At 33.9% G+C, this 22,889-nt stretch overlaps 2 protein-coding genes across 2 annotated transcripts; one reads left to right on the top strand and one right to left on the bottom strand.

Moving 5' to 3' along the window:
* Nucleotides 1-6,277: 6,277 nt before the first annotated feature.
* LOC127138794 (uncharacterized) lies at nucleotides 6,278-7,875 on the bottom strand. The gene is made up of 2 exons (XM_051065325.1): nucleotides 6,809-7,875; nucleotides 6,278-6,668 (listed from the first exon to the last, which is right to left on the bottom strand). The coding sequence occupies exons 1-2, from the start codon at nucleotides 7,590-7,592 to the stop codon at nucleotides 6,562-6,564; spliced, it is 891 nt and encodes a 296-aa protein (XP_050921282.1). The 5' UTR covers nucleotides 7,593-7,875; the 3' UTR covers nucleotides 6,278-6,561.
* Nucleotides 7,876-19,115: 11,240 nt separating this feature from the next.
* On the top strand, nucleotides 19,116-19,637 carry LOC127135918 (uncharacterized). The gene has a single exon (XM_051062542.1). It carries the CDS (start codon nucleotides 19,116-19,118, stop codon nucleotides 19,635-19,637), a length of 522 nt encoding a protein of 173 aa, XP_050918499.1.
* Nucleotides 19,638-22,889: the final 3,252 nt, after the last annotated feature.

Here is a 22,889-nt window from a genome sequence, read left to right as displayed (position 1 = left end):
GAATTTCGGCCTTTGAAAAGTTATGGCTAGATAGTGGATGATCCATGGATGCTTGGGAAACCTTTAGAGAATATGAGATGAAGTTTTTTGAGCATCTGAAATTTTATACAAATTAATTGATATTGTATACCTTACTTCATGATCAATTCCCTTTAAATTCCAAAATATCCATAAGCTTATACATTCTTGATTCTTGATTTCAAACTTTTTCTTCTTTGATATTTCTACTAAATAAAATTGTATCTTCATTAAAACTAAACTAAGATAATGATGAACATCTTTTTCACAATCTCCCAATTTTTATGACACTACTACATAAAATACATATTATGACGATTGCGAAACACATATAATGACGGTTTTAAGTCCGTTGTTAGGTAGCATGTGATTGTATGTATGATGGTTTCCACAACGAGCGTGTGACAGTGGTTATAAGATAGATAGCGGGCTATCTATCACAATAGTTATATTAAATAACCATTGTGATATATATTAAGGTCATGTGTTTGAACCCCAGTAGCATCAACAATTTATTTGGAATATAATCACCATTTCACCACAATTACAGAAGGTAGCCGTTAAGAAAAGTACATTGAGTTGTTATAAAATATGTGAATTATTTTCTTTTACACCTCACTAAACATATACAGCTAGATGTAGAAGATAATTATTTGAAAAACTAAATTCTTCTTGAAAAACAACTTAAATGAACCACTATTTTTAAAATTGCATTCATACCGTAATTAATCTCTTACTTCTTAACACGTAATATTTGATTCAATTCCCCAAATTCTTCAAAACAACCGTTCATTCCTAGTTTATTTTGCAAAGCATCAATATGTTGATTATTTCTGAATCATCATCGTCATCGTTATCATTATTTTAATCAACAATGACGATTATTATGATTACAACGATGGAGATGATTTAATTTCTCAATATATTTAATGTTTTGAAATATAAATTAATAGAGAATGAACAGTTGTTTTGAATAATTTGGGGCAATAAGCCAAGTTGTATGTGTTAAAGAGCCATATTGATGAATTACAAAATGGATGCAATTCGAAAAACATGTTTGATCTAAGTTGTATTTCAAATATAACTTATTTTTCAAAGTATTATTTTCTAAATCATTTTAAATGAATGCATGTTCAATGAATTGTTAGTGAAACAAATATTTTTCATACATTATAATAAACTCAACAACAACATACATCAATAAAACAGGAACACCATATCTTTTATTGAAAAGATTTGTGGAATGATCTAAAGTTGATCTACTTTTTAATTTTACCATATCATATGATCTTCTTATATTTTGAACAACCAATCTTAATTTTATAATTTTAGCACATGGTCTCCAAGCATACATACAATAAACAATCAATATTACTTTATGGGTGTACCCAATATTCTTTGGGTCTTTTAGAATTAATTTTTTTCCTTACCCACACATACTCACCATTAGAAATGCCAATATTTTTTATATAACAAGCATTAGGAGTGTGGTCTTTGTATTGTAATAAAAACATGTAGGCTTAAAGAAATTCTTATTTTTTAAATATAAGAAATATTTTTAACATATGCCTTCTTATGATGAACATTTTTTTTATTCCTCATTGTTGAATTTATTGTTAGTCTTAACAAATATAATTTGACTTGTACTTGGTTTATCAAATTTAGAGTATCGAAGCTCATATTTATCATTTGACTATCTTTATTGGTTTAGCACGTTTTCTAAACCAAGTTTTCCTTTCTCATATTTCTTTAAGACTTAGTTCAATTCAACAATTTTTTATTCAAGAGTTTCACATTTATTATGTGCTGAATTTTGACTTGCTCTAATTCTACTTTTATGTTATTAGCCTTACTTTCTAGAGATAATTTTTTATTTTGTTTTGGCATGTTCTAGAGAGTGTCGAACATTCTGCATGCAATTCAACAAAAGCATTATGTAATTCATCATAAGATGGTTAAAGATCACTAACCTCGTTTTCTTCATCATCAGAATAGTGTGAAGCCATTAATGTCTTATTTGTTTATTCTTCATTTAAAAATGAACTTACTTCATTGTCTTGCCATGCCACATATGCTCTTTTCGATTTCCTATTCTTTTTGTTGTTAATTTTGATATTTTTTTGAAGAGTATGACACTCACTTTTGACATGACCTCTTCTTCCACATTCAAAACAAGTAAATTTATTTCTTGAAGTTGATGCTTCCCTTTGACCATTTTCATTTGGCTTTTCCTTTATTAAGAGTTTTTCAAATTTTTTGATTAGTGCATCATCTTTGAATTTGGATTCTTCTTCTTGATCAATATCATGTTTAAATTTCAAAACAAGGGATTTTACTTTAACTTTAAGCCACCTATGCCTCTCTAATTTTTTATGATTGAATTCATGTATTTTCAATCAATCAAGTTCCAGTTCATATTCTTGAAGTTTGCCAAATAATACTGCCAATGGCATTTTAGAAAGACTCTTCTTCTCGGATATTACTAACACTTTTGGTTACAATGCTCTAGACAATTATATAAGAACTTTGATATTTAAATTATCATTTGTGAATATTTTCCAAGAGTCATAAAATAGTTTGTCAAGCATGGGAATCTCTTTTGCAAATCAAAAATATTTTCATGGGGGTAGCATTCTGAACAATTCATATTTTGGAGATAAGGTGTTCGATTTTGATTTTTTTTTTCTTCCTCCATGCCTTCATGTCTTAATTCCAATGTATCATAATTTTTTTTGGTTGTTTTGCAATTTGATACTCAGGAAAAAAATTGTCCATTTCCAAGGCAGATACAAATATGTTATTTGCCTTCGTGTCAAACAACACTTTTTTCTTCCCGTCACCATTCTAAGAGCCTTTCACCTTTGGTAGTTCTATATTTTTTGTGAAATTTGTAGAAAGATAGGTTTCATTGTTGACAACATCCAATATTTAATCTCCTTGTACTTCTAAGTACATTTGCATATAAATTTTCCATAAGTCATAATTTCTCTAATGAAATATGGTGGTTTGTTGTTGTTGTCACCATCGGCTAGGAACGGTTTTACGGAAGCCAATTCTACCTAGACCGAGGAGCAAGTTATCTTAATCTGTTTTAATGTCAATTTTAACTATGAGATGTAACCTGAAATAGGGAGTGAATAAAGGTTGCCCAATTGTTGTCAACTCCGTGCTATGATATTGATTATCTTTGGATATGATAAAAATATGTACTTAGCAATAAAAAATAGATATTTAAAATGGTGGAAGATAAATGAACACAAAGAACTATCTTAGTTCCCCTTATCAACCAATGGTACACATAGTCCATTCACACCTTAAAGGGCTTCCCACTATGTTAGATCTTTTTACGAGCCTTACATCAAGACTTCTCTTACAATATTCTAACATAAGCAAGAAAACACACAACTTCTTTTTTACAACACTTAGAGAAAACACATCACTTTCTTCTACAAATGCTTATCACCACACCTTGGTGAACAAGTTACAATAGTATGATAAAAAGATACTTTGAGTAACAATGATTTTGGACGCTTTCCAAAATTCAAATATTTAATTTTCCTTTTCCAATAAATAATTCACAATTATATAGAACTTAAGTGCTCAAAGGTTTGAAGAAACTTTTCTATAATATATGAAAATTATATATAAAAAGTTTTCGTGAAGTTTGTGATTGAACATTTGGAATGTGATTGAATTGTTTAAAAAATTGAATAAAAGAGGTCAGTTTAAAGTCTGGTGTATTTTATCTTGAATACATCCTATGATTCCTTTAGGATTCAATACAATTTTTTTTGGAAGATCCATGAATAATTGCAATGAATTGGAATCACAATGGTTCTGTCTTTTCATAATTTCTCGCAGGTGTAATCGATTACGCCTTTAGTGTAATCGATTACACCATTTACAATGTTCAAATTTTGGCTGGCATAAATATCATGTAATCGATTACATGAATAGTAGAATCGACTACACTATTGAAAAGTTTGAATTTTGGCCTTTGAAAAGTTATGGTATGATAATGTATGATGTATGGATATTTGGGAAATCTTTAGAGAAGATGAGATGAAGGTTTTTGAGCACCTAAAATTTTATACAAATGAATTGATATTGTATACTTTACTCCATGATCAATTCCTTTTGAATTCCAAAATATTCATAAACTTATGCATTCTTGAATCTTGATTCCAAACTTTTTTTTTGTTGATATTTATTCTAGATAAGTTTTGTCTTCATCAAAACTAAAGTAAGATAAATGATAAATATATTCTTCACAATAACGGTGGATAATGCTTCACACCAAAATCAGGGGGCATAAAGGAGTTCAACATTAAGGTGTGAACCACATCAAAGAAATGACGATTATTTATTTTCACTATCCAGTTTTGTTGGGGTGTGGAAGGATATGACCCTTGTGATAATATGTCATTTTCTTGCAAGAATTATTGAGATGAATGAGATGTATATTCCCCCTTTATGATAACATTGTTGATAACTTGATTAGATGTTCTGGAGTCAAAATACCAAGGAGAAGTAGATGAAAAAGCTCTATTTGAAAGTTCAAGTGCAGAAAATGCATAAACAATTATTTGTTGAACCATTTCAAGTGTTAAAGTTAGCACAAACTTAACAAAGATTATGATCTCGGGGAACAACTGAAGTAGAGTGGGCAAATGCAGTGAATGTTGTAACATTTCTCTTTGGTGGCCTAGTCGGACATTCCTTAACGATGTGACATTCTTTTTTGCAGTACTTGCAGAATTTTTTAGAACAATGGAAAACAAAATGTCCAAGACCTTTGTAGTAGAAGCATTGGACATTACTCATGTCACACCATAAAGGTTTGCCTTATTCGACATACGCCATAGGATGGAATCACAATTTCTTTTGTTCCATGGTTGTTTGAGTTGGGAGACATTATTCTCAAAGCAATTCATTTTGACATTCATATAAATAAGGGACAATATCTCTACTCACGAGGTCCATCCAAATACCCTCAAATTCATATCTCAATTTCATAAGAAATTGGTCTCATTTTGTGGTCTTATGGATTAGTTGGACTATAGTTTGTCCCTCTGTTGACAAATTTGATGGGTCATCATGAAAGAGAAGCATTTGCATTGGGTCCAACACTCACCTAAAGATAAAAGGCTCACCATAACAAGTGAAAGAGAGACCACATATTCACCTAAAACCTTAAGACAATGGGTGTACGAGTCATCTCACTTATAAAGTGATCAACCTCCACTATTTCAAGCAATGCGAGACTTAGTCAACTCACACTTGTTTCGCAAAATCTCCCCCCTAAAGTGTGAGTTTATCCATTATACTCTCTCTCAAGTCGAAGCTCTTTCATCTACATACTTGTCTCACCATTGACAGACACACATATCTCATCACAAGAACTTCAAAGGAACACGTCACTTGATCACTACCATGTCAAGAAGACTTTCATACAAGGAGTCAATTTCTTACTCGAATCATTTTCTCTAATACCACTCACCTAAAGGTCAAAGATTCATCTAAATAAGTGAGAGAGACACCATATATTCATCCAAAATTTTAAGGCAATGGATGTTAGAGTCCTCTCACTTATAAAATATTTAACCTCCATTTTTTCAAGTAACATGAGACTTACACAACTCACACTTGTTTCTCAATAACTTTTTTAAAACAATGTCAGTATATCCAACCCAAAGATTCATGAAATGAGAATAAAATTCATAAAGGAAGGTTTTTTCTTGCTAAAAACTAGAAATTTCATATTCAAGTTGGAACTTGCGAACACTATGTTACTATAAATTTTCTTTTGATATTCCCGCATCCTAGTTGTTGTGGTAAAATATCGGAGATTGTGGACAATAATAGATAAACAGAGCCTACGATCTATGTCATAACTTGTGCATCTTTGACCTCCCATCTCACATATGCCTCCTTGTTGATTGTTTTGCTAGAAATCAAGTTGGTATCATCAACATGACCTAGAGCTTTAATACCATGTTAAACTTAGAATTTAGTATCTAAAAATGTGTACTCTTGTTGTACTATTCTCCTTTTTATACTCTTAATATAATTTATAACTTCTATAAAACTATTTAATCAATACATAATTACAAAATAATGGTTTAAATACCAATAAATCTGCACTAATAAATAATATTTGTACATTCAATCCTATTGACAATTAAAACTGTAATGTAAAATGCATCATAAACTACTTTCTTAGCAACATACACTCTAATTAAGTGTTAGATAAGTAACAGGCAGTGAAATTAAAAGTCTGTTATATAAATAAAGTGGAACAATTGGCTTGGATGGCAATATATCAAGATAATTAGACATTACATTAATAGGTCCAATTAGCATGCTCATTGTGAACATGTAAAACTAAGAAGATGTGCCTTTCCTGTTTTGGAAAACTATTCACTTTGCATCACTAGAGAGGTAGAGAAAGTGGCCAATAATCTCAATTCTCAAAGAAGCATACAACTAGACTACACTATCAGAAGGAGTGGATTTGGAACACAACTAAACTTAAAACTGATCTCAAAGTAGCCCCATCATATTGTGAAGCAAAACTACAAGAAGCAAAACCAACAGGGGCTTTGTCCAAGGAGCATTGTTCAATCCTTCTGATATCATACTTCCACCAGCTGAGATATAAAACAGAAACATAAACTATCGGTTAGGACACTTATAGGATAAGTGTTTATTTATAACACATTTCTATACTAAGCATTATACAAACATATTCATATTAACCAACACCATAGTAGAAATCAAAGGATCTTACCACATTCTCTTGTTGAATTAGTGAAACTTGAGCAGAGACAAAGAAGACCTTCAGTATCAGTATCAAACCCACAAGTCCCACCAGATTGCTTACAACTTTCACATCCAACATCCGGCAAACTAAAAGAAAGTTTAATCCCATAAACCCAATCCAAAGGACCAACACCTTTCAATTTATCACTATTAAACACACTAGTATAATGTGTACAATCCAAAATATTCATACTCATAAACTTCACAGTATTATAGCTAGTAAAACAGCAAGGTGGAGAACTATTCGTCAACAAATGAAACACCCTAAAAGCATTACAACCACCATAAAGCTCGTCGCAAGTGTGTCCTTCAAAGTTGAAGCAAAGATATTTGTAATGGTTGAGGATAGGTGAGTCTATGGAGCAGTTTAGCAGAACGAAAACTGTGTCTTGTGATGGAGGGATTATAGCAGATTGAATATCCGTCATGATGAAGTCGTGATGTGGTTGAAGAATGGAGCAGGTTGACATTGATGGGTCGTAGAGGGTCATTGTTTGTTTGTTGTAGTCAATGGTTTGAACTTTGTATGAGCCGGAAGGTGTTTGGAAGAATAGCTCAGTGGTCGTGCAGTTGAACATGTGTCGGAATTGGGGTGAGCCGCAACCGTCTTCTAAGGCGAATGGGTAGTTTATGGGAATGGTGCCACATGAGGTTTTGCAGGGGGAGAGAGTGAGAATGGGTTGTAGTTGGAGATGGAGTGTTAGTAGAACGAGTTTGAGGATGGTGAATGGTGGTCGAAGATGAAGATGCATGGTTCATAAGTTAGAAGTTTTAACAGAAAAAACAAGGTTTGAGTGAAAGTAAAAAGGAGAGAGACTTTGGGATACTGGTTTTTCTTTTTGGTTTGAAAAAGTGGCCGTAAATTACTCGGGCATGGGATTGAAGTTTGAATAGCTTTTTGTTTTGAAGGTTGGATACAGGCTGGTGCATTTCATGGGTGGGGTTCACGTGTTGAAAAATTGAAGGAAAGTGAATACAGTTATCGATGTTTTTATTGGAATGTGTTGCTATGCAGGAGCTAGTTCCACTAGCCACTCAGAAAAATTGATAAAATGTACTACAATGCTGAATTTGGCAGTAACAGATCTGAACACTGTTTCCTTTTGACAATTTTTATTACAGCATCTCCATTGATGATCTCTATCTAAAAGCATTCATATCCATAACAATCATTTGAGTTTTTTAAATGAATCCTATTAATAATTTTTTATATTACTGTATTATATACTTTTCAATTATTTAAACAATTTATCTATATTTTTTTAAATATTCATACAACTAATCCAATACTCTAAAATAAGACTCATTAAATACCACAATATACCTTAAATTTAATTATGTATAATTTTTAATTGTAAAGAAATGCTAAAAAAACACTCTCATGCAGAACAATGTTGTGAAATTAAAGAACGGTCAAATTTTCCAAACATCCATCAATTTCTCACAAAATGGTTTTGGTTTCTGTGAAGAAACAATGATATGGCACCGATGTTTATGCTCTAATGGTTCCTTGTGGGTCCCATTCATTTCAAAATAACTTATTAAATTTTTGTCTTTAATGGTGCAATTTTGAAAATCTCATACTGGGCCCGCAACAATTGAACAAATAAACTACTATCAAACAAAAATAATATACTAGTATTTAATTATAAAGTATTTATAAACTATCAATTTTTATTATTATTTTATTTAAGTAATCTTATTGTTATATTGGCCAGCCTGACCAACTCCAATCACTCTGTTTGCCACGTTGGAGCATCACGAGAAAAATCCACCGTTTGGCTGCTCTTAGATTTTATGAGACATTCTCGATTCTTAATAGAATTAGAGTTCTGTATTTCACAGTCAATAATTATAAGGAGTTGTTTTTCTCGTGTTCCGGTCTATAGTGATAGGAATTGTTAGAAATTTCAGAATCGTGAACGCAACACTTTCCTTATAGTATTTCAAGCACTCTCGATTGTCTTAGAGTTCTGATGCAGGAATACCCAAGATAATTCAGCCTTATCGAGTTTGCGCAAGACCGGCGAAAACCCGAATGCAGCGAAGAGCGTCTGGAATTATTTAGAGGATTTTCGGATTTTGTGTGTTATATTCTGAATCCGGATTTATGCTTTTATAGGCCATGTTGATATTGTTTCACAAGATAGCGACCCTTGGTGAAGCAATGTCCTTTTCCAATAATCATAATGGTTGGTCTGCAACATGTTTCACTAACAGTTGCATGGTTTCGCCTTTGCAACATCTCATGAAGAGTTACAATCTCCGAATTCAAAATTCAAAATTCAAATTCATGAAGAGTTATCTCATGCATTTATTAGCATTAACTCACTTCCACCATTTGTCATTTTTGGAACACACTTGTATTTAATAAATTACAACAATCCCCCACTTGTTCTAATAATGAAAAATCCAATTCCAGAATATAGAAAGCAAAAGTGTTAATACAGTTAGGTATCTTTCGATTTGAACTTAACCTTAGTAAAGACAACGCAAAGCCTAATCGGAACGTTAGGTAGCTATGCTTTGAACCATTATCCCATGTGATCAGACCGGCGTTGCTATACACACACTTTTAGAGGTTCTTCGCCTACATATCTCGCCTAACACTATTTATGGCCATGTGTTTTTCCTGTTTTCATGAATTTTTTCATGAGAGAAACTCCAACTCTCACCTTAAGACGGCACCATCTTGAAGTTCATATAGGTGAAGTTCAATTCGTATCTATCTCTTGAGATACGTATCCTCCTTGATATAGAACTTCATTAAGAGTTTCTTTGAAAACTCAACCCTCAGTTTGTAATCGTCAACATTATCGCATAATGTTGCATAACCTTCCGAATCAACGACTTGTTGTTACCCATTGAATCTTAGGTTAAGACATGTTAACTTCAGATTGGGTTGCTATCATTGTCGGAACCCTTATTCAAGGAGTTTTAATCCCATACCTTTCGAGGTAGTCTTTACTAAATCTCTGTCCAGTGGTTTAGTAAATGGATCAGCCAAATTATAGCTTGTGTGTATATATGTTAGTGAAATGATCTCATCCTTTATCATTTTTCTCACGAGAGAGTGTCTAAGACCTGTGTGTCTAGACTTTCCATTGTACACTTCACTGAACGCTCTAGCCAGGGTGGCTTGACTATCACAATGTATCAATACTTTTGAAACATTGTCTTTAGCTAACGGAACCTCCAATAAGAGGTCCTTTAACCATTTTGCTTCTTGTCCAGCAGACGCAAGAGCCACAAACTCTGATTCCATGGTTGAGAGAGTAATGCATATTTGTTTCTTGCTTTTCCAAGAAATCACACCTCCAGCTAATATGAATATCCACCCAGTTGTAGATTTATAATCTCCAACACTTGATATCCAACTTGCGTCGGTATATCCTTCTAGTACGACAGGAAACTTACCATAATGAAGGCCAAGATTTTTGGTCTTTAACAAATATCCAAAAATCCTAGTAATGGCCTTCCAATGTTCATCATTTGGATTGCTAGTAAATCTACTCATCTTACTAACTGCAAAAGCCATGTCAGGTCTGGTGCATTGCATTAAGTACATTAGACATCCAATTGCACTTGCATATTCCAGTTGTGCCACGGTTCTCCCATTGTTCTTTTGAAGTTTGACACTAGGATCGAATGGAGTGTTTACTTCCTTAAAGTTTAGGTGTTTGAACTTTTCCAACATTTTCTCAATATAATATGTTTGATTAAGTTCATAACCCCCACTATTTCGTTTTACTTTGATCCCTAATATAGTGTCAACTAGTCCAAGATCTTTCATCTTGAATGTGGAAGTCGAAATTTTCTTTGTTTCTAATATTCCATTCATTTCATTGATGATAATCAACATGTCATCAACATATAGACATAGAAATATCACAACACTTCCGCGCACCTTTGTGTACAAGCATTTGTCACAAGAGTTTGGAACAAACCCATTTGAAATTATGGCGGTGTCAAATTTTTGATGCCATTGTTTTGGTGCCTGTTTTAAACCGTATAAAGACTTAACAAGTTTGCATACCTTTTGTTCATTTCCAGGAAGCATGAAGCCTTCTGGTTGCTCCATGTAGATCTCCTCATCGAGATCTCCGTTTAGGAATGCTGTTTTAACATCCATTTGATGAACAATAAGGTTATTCAAGGAAGCTAGTGCAAACAGGATTCTAATTGTCGTAGTTTTTGCTACCGGTGCATATGTGTCAAAATAATCGACACCTTCCTTTTGTCTAAATCCTTTTGCTACTAGTCTAGCCTTGTAGATGTTTAATGTACCGTTACTATGATATTTTTTTCTAAACATCCACTTGCATCCAATGGGTCTTGATCCCTTCGAAAGATCAACTAGTTCCCAAGTATGATTTGACATAATTGAATCCATTTCATCTTGGATAGCATCTTTCCAAAAAGAAGCGTCCCTAGAAGCCACTGTTTCCTTATATGTTTTAGGATCATCTTCTACTTGAAGAATAATAGGAATTTTATGAACATCATTCTTGCTATTTCCTTCAACTAAATAAAGAGAAATGAGTTGGGAATTGATTTCATCTGGTCCTAGATCCTTAGTTTTTTGTACCCTTTTGCTTCTCCTTGGTTTTGATTGTGTTTCAACAATTCGTGTAGAATCTTTGTCACGAGATTCTTCAATTGTGGGATTTTCAGGTCCCTTATCCTTTGTGATGAGATTTTCAAAGAATTCCACATCTCTGGATTCAACAATTACATTAGACTTTAGATTTAGAAGTCTGTATGCTTTGCTATTTGGTGCATATCCTATGAAGGCACATCTGATTCCTCGAGGACCCAATTTTGTCCTTTTGGGATCCATGTTCTTGTAATAAGTTACACACCCCCACACTCTGAAATAACCAATACTTGGTGGTCTTCCTTTCCATTTCTCATATGGCGAAATACCAGTTGTTTTTAAAGGAATCTTGTTCATTATGTGACATGCGGACAATAGTGCTTCACCCCATAAATTAAATGGTAATTCTGAATGCATTAACATAGCATTTATCATCTCTTGATATGTTCTATTTTTTCTTTCGGCCATGCCATTTTGTTGTGGTGTGCGGGGCGCAGAACATTCGTGTATGATGTCATATTCTTCACAATATGCATTAAATTATGCTGAGAAATATTCTCCGCCTCTATCGCTCCTAAGTACTTTTATAGTTGTACTTAATTGATTTTCTACTTCTGGGTTATATGACTTAAAGGCATTAAAAGCATCATCTTTATGCTTTAAGAGATATACATGTGTGAACCTAGAGCAATCGTCGATAAACGTTATAAAATAACGGTTTCCCCCACGGGTCAACATACCATTAAATTCACACAAATCAGAGTGCACAAGATCTAGCACGTTTGTTTTTCTTTCAACACTTTTGAAAGGTTTCTTTATCATTTTTGATTTAACACATATTTCACATTTTCCGAAATCATGAATGTTGCTTGATATCAAACCGGATTTAATTAGTCTATTCATAGTACTAATACCAATATGTGCCAATCTAGAGTGCCATGAGGAAATAGATTCAAGCATATAAACAGAATTAGAAATTTCATTAATAATATTGTCGGTAGTATAAAGTTTGATCATTCCTTCAACGGAATATCCTTTTCCTACAAATATACCATTACGGGTCAATATTAATTTGCCCGATTCATATACAGATTTAATACCCGGTTTTCCCAAAAAGTCCCCACTAACAAGGTTTCTATTCATATCAGGAACATGAAGCACATTAACAAGAGTGACTTTCTTTCCGGAAGTGAAGTTGAGTTCGACGGATCCTGTTCCAACGACTTTAGATCACACTTCATTTCCCATTTGCACTTCTTGTCCATCATTGACTTCGATATAGGTTTTGAATGTTGTTTTATCATAAGATACATGCACAGTTGCACATGTGTCATACCACCATCCTTGCACTTTGCCTTTGATTGCCATAATTTCGCTTACCGTAGCGATTATGTCGTCATCGGCATGAACAACATTGACGTCATTTTTGGAATTATTGTGCCTGCAATCTCGAGCATAATGTCCGGGTTTACCACATACATAACAACCATTTTTAGTACCTTTTGGTCCGCCAGAAATCTTGAACTTGTTGTGTTCTTTCCTTGGGCCGAGATGGTTTTTCATGCCATCATATTTTTTCTTTCCTTTAGCGGCAACAGCATTTGCTTTAGCAAATCCAGCAGACTCAGTTTTTTCTCGATCCTTCGTTTCCTCCTCGATACGAAGGTGTTTCTGAAGTTTCTCCAAAGAAAAGTCCTCAGAACTATGCAGCAATTTCTTTCTGTATCCTTTCCACGAAGGTGACAATTTTGCTATTATTGCACCGACTTGGAATGCTTCAGGAATGTCAATTTTCACGGCTTTTATTTTATTCACGAGAACCTGTAACTCGTGTACTTGTGCAAGAATCGGCTTGGAATCCAACATCTTAAAATCAAAGTATTTAGATATTAAAAACTTTTTCATACCTTCTTCTTCGGCCTTGAATTTGAACTCGAGTGCGTTCCAGATTTCCTTTGCGGATGCAGTATTGGTGTAGAGATCATAGAGACGATCAGATAATGTGTTCAAGATGTGTCCACGACAAAGCAGTTCATCTTCTTTTCGTTTCTTTCTCTCCTTTTTGACTTTATCAGTGTCATTCTCAGTTGGTTCTGGAATTGCCTCCAGATCAGGATCCAAGACATATTGAATTTTCAGGGTGGTCAGGAGAAATGTCATTTTGTCTTGCCAGCGGGTATAGTTTGTTCCATCGAAACGATCTAACTTAACAAGGTCCTGGTTCATCAATTTGATGCTTGAAGCAGAAGCGTCGGTGGCCATGATTTGAGATACTATAAGACTGTTAGAAATTTCGGAAAGATTGAAGGGATCCAGGCTTGAATCGTGAACGCAACACTTTCCTTATAGTATTTCAAGCACTCTCGATTGTCTTAGAGTTCTGATGCAGGAATACCCATGATAATTCAGTCTTATCGAGTTTGCGCAAGACCGACGAAAACCCGAATGCAGCGAAGAGCGTCTGGAATTATTTAGAGGATTTTCGGATTTTGTGTGTTATATTCTGAATCCGGATTTATGCTTTTATAGGCCACGTTGATATTGTTTCACAAGGTAGCGACCCTTGGTGAAGCAATGTCCTTTTCCAATAATCATAATGGTTGGCCTGCAGCATGTTTCACCAACAGTTGCATGGTTTCGCCTTTGCAACATCTCATGAAGAGTTACAATCTCCGAATTCAAAATTCAAAATTCAAAATTCAAATTCATGAAGAGTTATCTCATGCATTTATTAGCATTAACTCACTTCCACCATTTATCATTTTTGGAACACACTTGTATTTAATAAATTACAACAGGAACCACATACCCCATCCCCTATATGTTGGTTTCATATTCCTACTTCCTACTTATCTTGATTGTGTGAAGTTGAATGGGTAGGATGATTTGGAGTTGGTTTCACCATGAATCCTACTCTTAAAAAAGTGTTACACGTTTATTGTTCCAGACGGAGATATGTGCTCAATAGTAAACCGTTCTTGTTGCTTAAATATTTGTGTAAGAACATCTATAATGGTGTGAACTCAGTGATATAGAGTCAATACCGTCCGGAGATATATCTCCGAGGTAATTTTGACGATGCACATCTCTAAAGATTTTTAAAGTTAAGTCAAAATTCTATTTACTCAGGGTGCATCCGGAGATACATCTCTAGAAACTCTGAAATTTTTTAAATTTTTACGTGGTGCCCTAGTAATATATAAGGTGAACTAAGAAATTCCCTTACATTTAAGCAATCTCTAAGCAATTTCAACTACTTTTTCTTCAATAGTAAATGTAAATAAACAATATATTATTGACCCCACCAATTTATTTTATTTTATTTATACTACATTTTAATAACCACTTTTCAATTGAATTTGGTTCAAAAATAAAAATATTTAATGTTAAGTTCCCCACTTTTTAGATTATTTTAGCAAGCTTCATCCCTTGAATTTAAGCAACCAACGTTGCCTCATCAATACACTCCAATGGTTAAAAAAATAAGCAACAAGACTTAAGGATTAAGGAATCACTAAGTTCACACCATTATAGATGTTCTTACACAAATATTTAAACAACAAGAACGGTTTAGTATTGAGCACCTATCTTGTTCTTTTTCCTTGCATGTTTTTGCCTTGCTTAACTTTCTTTTTCCTGCTTTCTCGGGTGTAGATTTTAATACTTCTTGTATCAATTTAGCGTATTTATACTTTGTTGGGGATATCATTAATTACTATATATATATATATATATATATATATATATATATATATATATATATATATATATATATATATATATATATATATATATATATATATATATATATATACTTGTCTTTCAAAATTAAAGTTTTAGAGTTTTGCAGCCTTAACAAAAAATAAATGAAAAATGTTATTAAGAAAAACATAAAAGACTGATTTGAAACCCAAAAACAAACAAAAACATTACTAAATCAAAACATAAATGATGAAAAGATGAATTAGCCAAAATAATATTTATACTAGATTGATTCATTATAGAAATACATAGTGTCTCGTGTAAATATATGTTATTCGCGTAATGATAATTGTGTATGACACCATTCAACTTGAAACTATTATGCTCCATACATGATGAGTTGATTATTTTATTGTCGTCAAACATTGTATGTAAGAAGACAATTATGAAGTCGGTTAAACGAAAACTCCACCAATCACGTAAAGATATGAGTGATCTAGATGAATTTATCATTTCTCCATAGCATGAGTGATATACTAGATATGTTGTATTTGTAAATACATGGTCACTGTAATATCCTGTGTTTCTTTCAATACTCATATTCATATTAGTTGAGATCAACTGAGTTCCTATATGCTCTAAAAATTATCAGCTGAGATAAATAAAGTGAATAGCGAATTTAGATTGACTTAATTAATATTATTTAGAACTGACCTTTTATTAATTGAGACTTTTTGGTAACACTAATAATGGGTTAATTGCTCTAGTAGAGAAAATATTATAAAGTATTTCTACTTAGAAATATCTTCTACTACCCTTATTCATTTCTAACTACACAAATTCTATGAAACCACATGCCTCGTTTCATCCCATTGGGCAATGACACACATGTAGTAACACCTCTTTCATGTAGCATTCCATATACCAGTATAAACATTAACAGAGAAAGAGATATTGGGAGAAAAGAATAAAACTTGGAAAGAGGAAGGGACTTGGAGGAACAAGAAGATTGAATTTGTCATCATCTCATCTCATCATCTTCATTTCATCTCCTCATCCTCAACAACTTCCCCTTTTCTATTTATAAGATGGGTTCTAGTTAGAAATCCTAAAATTTCTAGAGATTACGGTTGTAGAATCATAGGTTAATTATAAGAATATATGTTATATGATGAATATTTCCACTTGATTATGATGATTTCCATGAACAAGTGTTTTGTTATACTCTTCATGATTATCGTGACTAAATTATTGATTATAGTTGTTGTTATGAACTTGAAACCCATGATATATATATATATATATATATATATATATATATATATATATATATGTGTGTGTGTGTGTGTGTGTGTGTGTGTGTGTGTGTGTGTGTGTGTGTGTGTGTGTGTGTGTGTGTGTGTGTGATGGATTTTGTTTGAAGAATTAGTGGGTTAGCTATTGGAAAGGAAACAAGATTATGCATGTGGAAATCCAAATGTTACAGAAGGAATTTTTCAGAACATAACAGGGACCAATCGATTGGTCCTAGGCTTTTCTCCAGGCCAGTCGATTGGATACACTCACAGATGTGGAAGGATTGGAAATTTATGAAAAACCAATTGATTGTATTGTCTTTCTGTTTTGAAGAAAATGGAGTTTTGCAGGAACCAGTCGATTGACATTGGACTCCAATCGATTGCATGAACTTACTGACTTTGAAAATTGGAAATTCGTTCAGTTGTCAATCGATTCACACTCAACATCAATTGATTGATCCTTTGCATTCTTTGAAAATTAGAAATGTGAGATAGACCAATCGATTGGGCCTCCCTAACCAATCGATTGGCTCATGCCTAAAACTCTAAATTTCATTTCTTTAATGTTTCTAAATGCATTGCATCAACTATTAATGACTTATAATGTTATACTTGTATTGAATCAATGTTAAATGTGAGAGTTGCATGTTGAATCAAGTGAGTTAACCTAGTGATCATTTTTAGGCCATAAGTTAGACTTATAACTTAGATAACATTAGAAAGCGACATTATTTGTACGAGACCTATGTGAAGGTCGTGAATGAATGATTGATATAGTTGAGAGTGAGACGCCTTGTATGGAATATGCATTGTAATTGTTTGAATATTGGTGAATGAAGTCACCTAATGATTGATGAATCTAGTTATGTTTCATGGAATTAATTACGTATTCAGAATGTTTTACCCTTTATGGAGTACATCCCTATTTGAGATGCTTAGATGAGTAATTAATGGGATGCGACTCTAACGATTCGTGCCTCAATTGGGTTCGAGCCCCAACCATTATGGACATGGGGGATAGGTGGATACAAAAGTGGGTTAGAGGCCCATATGGTGAAAGATACCCTAAGTGGGTTAGCGGCCCATACGGGTGACGATCACTTGGACTGAGCTTGGAATTCATAGAGGATCCGATATCCACCGCGAAAGTCGAATCATACGAGCATGCATGAACTGAGCTTGCCCTAGACATAGGTCCGCTTAGGGATTGATGTTTCGTGAATCTGAATAGTGATTTATTTGAGTTGTGAGAACTCAGGAGGATGTTGCCATACATTGCGAGACTTTTCCCCGTCACTTAAGTCTTCCTTCCCTTGTTGACTTAAGTTGGATAGATTAGAAAACCTTATAGAGCCAAGTGGACCCATAAGATAGGGAACCCCACTGGGATTATTATCTCACCCCATGTTGTTGATTATTTTTCAGGTAGTTCCGATCAGGCAAAGGGTAAGGACAAGATAGCGTGATGTTATTGCTTATCTGATGTTTTAGATGGCTTTTCTGCTGTGTAGATATTTTGAGATCATTCTACAATGATCTAGTTCCTATTTTGAGCACCTTTGTGTATATTTAGTGTCATTTAGTGTTTTTTTTGGGCATATAATATGTACACTATTACCACTAGGCGTTTAGGTATTTTTCAGTACCAGTATTACACAATGTATAATATATATTCTAGACATATATTATATGTGGGTGTTACCATTGGTATCAGAGAATTTTGTATCATCGACCTAGCCATGAAATATTATAAGTATTTCTTTCTGCCTCATATGTGTGTTGTCATCGTTGTCCTCTATGTTATATTCATAGTATTAAGCCTAATAAACTCAATCCTATTTGTATGACATTAAGGATCATGACTGGAAGACGCAGAGGTTGTGGTAGACCCAGAACTCAAAATTCAGATCCAAAACCACCAAGTAGTAGTGAAGGTTTTCAGTGGCCTAAGTTTGCGCAACAAATGCATCAGCAACAAACCCAATTCAGGCAGTATATGATGCAATAGTTGTATGATGGTCTACATCCTCAAGTGACTCCACAAGAAGATATGGGTGGTGATTTATGGTATTTCTTTCGCATGAGTCCTCCTGATTTTCATGGTGGATTAAATCTTGTGAAAGCTTATGGGTGGACACCCAACATAGAAAAAGGGTTCACTACTTATGCAGAGTTGCAAAGACAATGTTGTGTGACTAAGAATAGTTTGAAGAAAGTTCAAAAGGAGAGGGATAAGTATGGAGTTGGCCAGACGAATCAAGGAAGACCAAGTCATCAATTTAGGCCTAAACCTCAACCTTTCAAAGGAAAACAAGTGCAACCTGTAAAACCTAACCATCTTTCGCAATGTCAATTGTGTAAGAAGTTCCATTTCAGAAGGTGTATCAGTGGTGCAGTTAGATGTTTTAAGTGTCAAGGAGAAGGTCACATGGTTAGAGACTATCCTCAAAATAAGAATCCGGTGCAAGGAAAGACTACCGGCCAGGTTTATACTTTGGATGCAAAGAAGGCTAAGAGTAGCAATACTTTGATTGCTGGTACGTGTCTCGTGAATGATCATCGTTGTTTTGTAATGTGTGATTGTGGAACAACACACTCTTTTGTATCAATTCAGTGTTTGAAGCATCCTGGCTTGTAATCGAATTCCCTTGTCTCCTCATATGGTGGTTACTATCGCCATGGATGATGTGGTTGAGACACTGTTGGTTTATGAAAATTGTCCGCTTTCGGTGAATGGTAGAATTATCCAGATTTATCTTATTTGCTTACCACTTAAGAAGGTTAGTATGGTCTTGGGGATGAATTGGATTTATGCCAATTTAGTGTTTATTGGATGTGAAGAGAAGTTAATCATCGTTCCATCTAGTGAAGCTACTCCAAAGGATGTATTAACTATTATCTTGGAAGGTATGATTGACATGGTTAATATCTCGTTTGAGAAGGAAAAGTCGGTTCTCTTGGTTCTCACCAGGGAACCTAGCGACAATCTGAAAGTTACACAAATTCCCATCGTTTATGAATTTCCAGAAGTTTTCTCTGAGGATGTCACTTCTCTTCCTCCTGTGAGGCAAGTGGAATTCTCTATTGATCAGATACCTAGGATGAATCCAATCTTCGTTTCTTCGTATCGTGTGGCACCACTCGAGTTGAGGGAGTTAAGGGATCAATTGAAAGAGTTGTTAACCAAGCATTTCATCTGACCTAGTGTCTCGCCATGGGGAGCTCCCAGTGTTACTAGTGAAGAAGAAAGATGGTAGTATACGGTTGTGTATTGATTATCGCCAGTTGAATAAAGTCACCATTAAGAACAAGTACCCCTTGCTAAGGATAGACGATTTGCTAGATCGGCTTGAATGAGCCTGTGTGTTCTCGAAGATTGATTTATGATCGAGCTATCATCAAATCTGAGTTAAGAATTCAGATGTGCCAAATACCGCATTCAGAATCCGATATGGCCATTTTGAGTTTTTTGTAATGCCTTTTTGTCTGACGAATGCCCTGTTGTTTTCATGGACTAAATGAATCAGATATTTCAACATTACTTGGATCAGTTCGTGGTGATCTTTATTGATGACATTCTTATTTATTCTCGTACTCCACAATAGCACGAATAACATCTAAGGATGGCTCTATCAGCAAAGCAAGAGAAACAACTTTTTGCCAAGTTAAGTAAGTGTGAATTTTGGATGAACGGAGTGAGGTTTCTTGGTCATGTCATATCACAAGGAGGAGTATTAGTGGATTCGTCTAAAGTTGAGGCAGTTATTAATTGGGAAAGATCAAAGAAATCCTCCGAAGTCAGAAGTTTATTAGGTTTGGCAAGTTATTATCGAGGATTTAATTAAAGGGTTTTCTGAGTTAGATTTATTAATGACTAGACTTACCGGAAAGAAATTTCTTTTAGTTCGGATTCAAAGTGTGAGTAGAGTTTCATGATTTTGAAGGAAAGACTGACAACTGCTCCTGTTTTAATCATCCCTGATCTTTATAAGTCTTATGATGTATTTTGTGATGCCTCTAAGAAATGATTAGAAAGTGTGTTAATGCAGGGTAGTCAAGTTGTAACATATGCCTCTTGTCAGTTGAAGACTCATGAAGAGAATTATCCAACTCATGATCTGGAACTAGCCGCTGTTCTTTTTACATTGAAGGTGTGGCGTCACTACTTGTATGAAGTATCTTTTGAGATATTTAGTAACCACAAGAGTTGAAATACTTATTTGACCAGAAGGAGTTGAACATGAGACAAAGGAGATGGATGAAGTATTTGAAGATTTTGATTTTTGAGCTTAAGTATCATCCAGGCAAAACAAATAAAGTTGCAAATGCCTTAAGTCGGAAAGAGATACACAAAGTTGAGTTGGTAATGTTAGAGTATGCATTATTGGAGAAGTTTTGAGATCTTAACCTTCAGTTTTCTTGGACTCAAAATGGTTTGATAATGGGAGATTTGAATGTTGACTCAACCAGGTTTCACTCGATCAACAGATGGAGTTGTTCTTTTTAATAAAAGGATTTGTGTCTGAACGATGTCGAACTAAAAAGAAAAGTTTAGAAGAAGCTCACAAGGGTGCGTTTACCATACATCCAGGTTCATCGAAGATGTATCAAGACTTAAAGAATGACTATTAATGGTTTGGAATGAAAAATGATATTGCAAAATATGTGTCGGAGTGTTGTTGATTATTTTTCAGGTTAGCGGCCCATACGGGTGACGATCACTTGGACTGAGCTTGGAATTCATAGAGGATCTGATATCCACCGCGAAAGTCGAATCATACGATCATGCATGAACTGAGCTTGCCCTAGACATAGGTCCGCTCAGGGATTGATGTTTCGTGAATCTGAATAGTGATTTATTTGAGTTGTGAAAACTCAGGAGCATGTTGCCATACATTGCGAGACTTTTCCCCGTCACTTAAGTCTTCCTTCCCTTGTTGACTTAAGTTGGATAGATTAGAAAACCTTATAGAGCCAAGTGGACCCATAAGATAGGGAACCCCACTGGGATTATTATCTCACCCCATGTTGTTGATTATTTTTCAGGTAGTTCCGATCAGGCAAAGGGTAAGGACAAGATAGCATGATGTCCTTGCTTATCTGATGTTTTGGATGGCTTTTCTGGTATGTAGATATTTTGAGATCATTCTACAATGATCTAGTTCCTAGTTTTATTTTGGGCACCTTTGTGTATATTTAGCGTCATTTAGTGTTTTCTTTTGGGCATGTAATATGTACGCTGTTGCCACTAGGCGTTTATGTATTTCAGTACCAGTATTACACAATGTATAATATGTATTCTTGTCATATATTATATGTGGGTGTTACAGTCACGGTGAAATTAGTCAATATGGGATATTGAACATATTTGTCATTATTGAGTTTACTATAGTATAAAAGAATATAGTATTGAAATGTGCAAGAGTGACACATAATATGACTTGAGTTTAAATTAGACGAATAGCAAAAGGGTAGTTATACATATGTTCAATATCATGTAAATGTTACCTAAAATCACATGACATTCTCATCACTCGAGTATAAGTGATGTTAGATATCGCTCAGTATTTATAATATTAAATATGTGATTTAATATTATTATTAATATTATGAACTTACATGTCACACACATAAAAGCAAATAAACGAGGCATTAAATAAATGAGTAAGAATCATTATCGTTCAGTAGTACGCTTGTATGACACACTATCATGAACTAGAGAAATGTGGAACACGGTAAGTTAGGGTGTGTATAACTGATTTTATAAATATAACCCTTATCGTGAAGTGAAAATACACTTGTGTGATAAAGATTTAACCGCATATTATGAAGAAGATGTTTATCATCTATCTTAACTTACTTTTAATAAAGACAAAAGCTTATCAATGAAGAAAGATCAAAGAAGAAAAAGATTGAAATAAAGTATCAAGTTTGCATAAGCTTTGAAAATCAAGGATTTATTTATGAAAATTAAGGTACCAATGGAAATTCAAATGAATATAAGCTTTAGGTGCTCAACATATTTTCATCTGAATTATTTTATATGTTGTTCTTTCTGTTTGTTGGAAAAATGTCATTTGAATTGGAAAGACTCAAAGTCCATAATATATTTGGTGCGTATATGTTAATAGATTGTAGTAGAGTCTTACTGCGAGACTATAGAAAAATCTAACATAATAAAATCTTTCATGGGATGCGGAGGAATTGGACTACCTTTGTTTGGAAAGAGAAGATATATCATGTATTATTTATTCATTATGCACATTTATTTTTTTGCATTATCATTCATAAGTTCATCATTTGTTGTTATGAAAAAATTAAGAAACACAACACCTACAGAATAAACAGAAAATTTCATAAAACCTAATTCACCCACTCTTAGATTGTGCATTCATACTTATAATTGCATCATAGTAAGTTAAGGTAACTTGCTCATTGATCCGGAAATTATG

Source organism: Lathyrus oleraceus, chromosome 4 (assembly GCF_024323335.1).
Source record: "Lathyrus oleraceus cultivar Zhongwan6 chromosome 4, CAAS_Psat_ZW6_1.0, whole genome shotgun sequence".
Lineage (NCBI taxonomy): Eukaryota > Viridiplantae > Streptophyta > Magnoliopsida > Fabales > Fabaceae > Lathyrus > Lathyrus oleraceus.
Note: the sequence above shows the minus strand (reverse complement) of the source record. Positions and strands in the feature narration are given on the sequence as shown.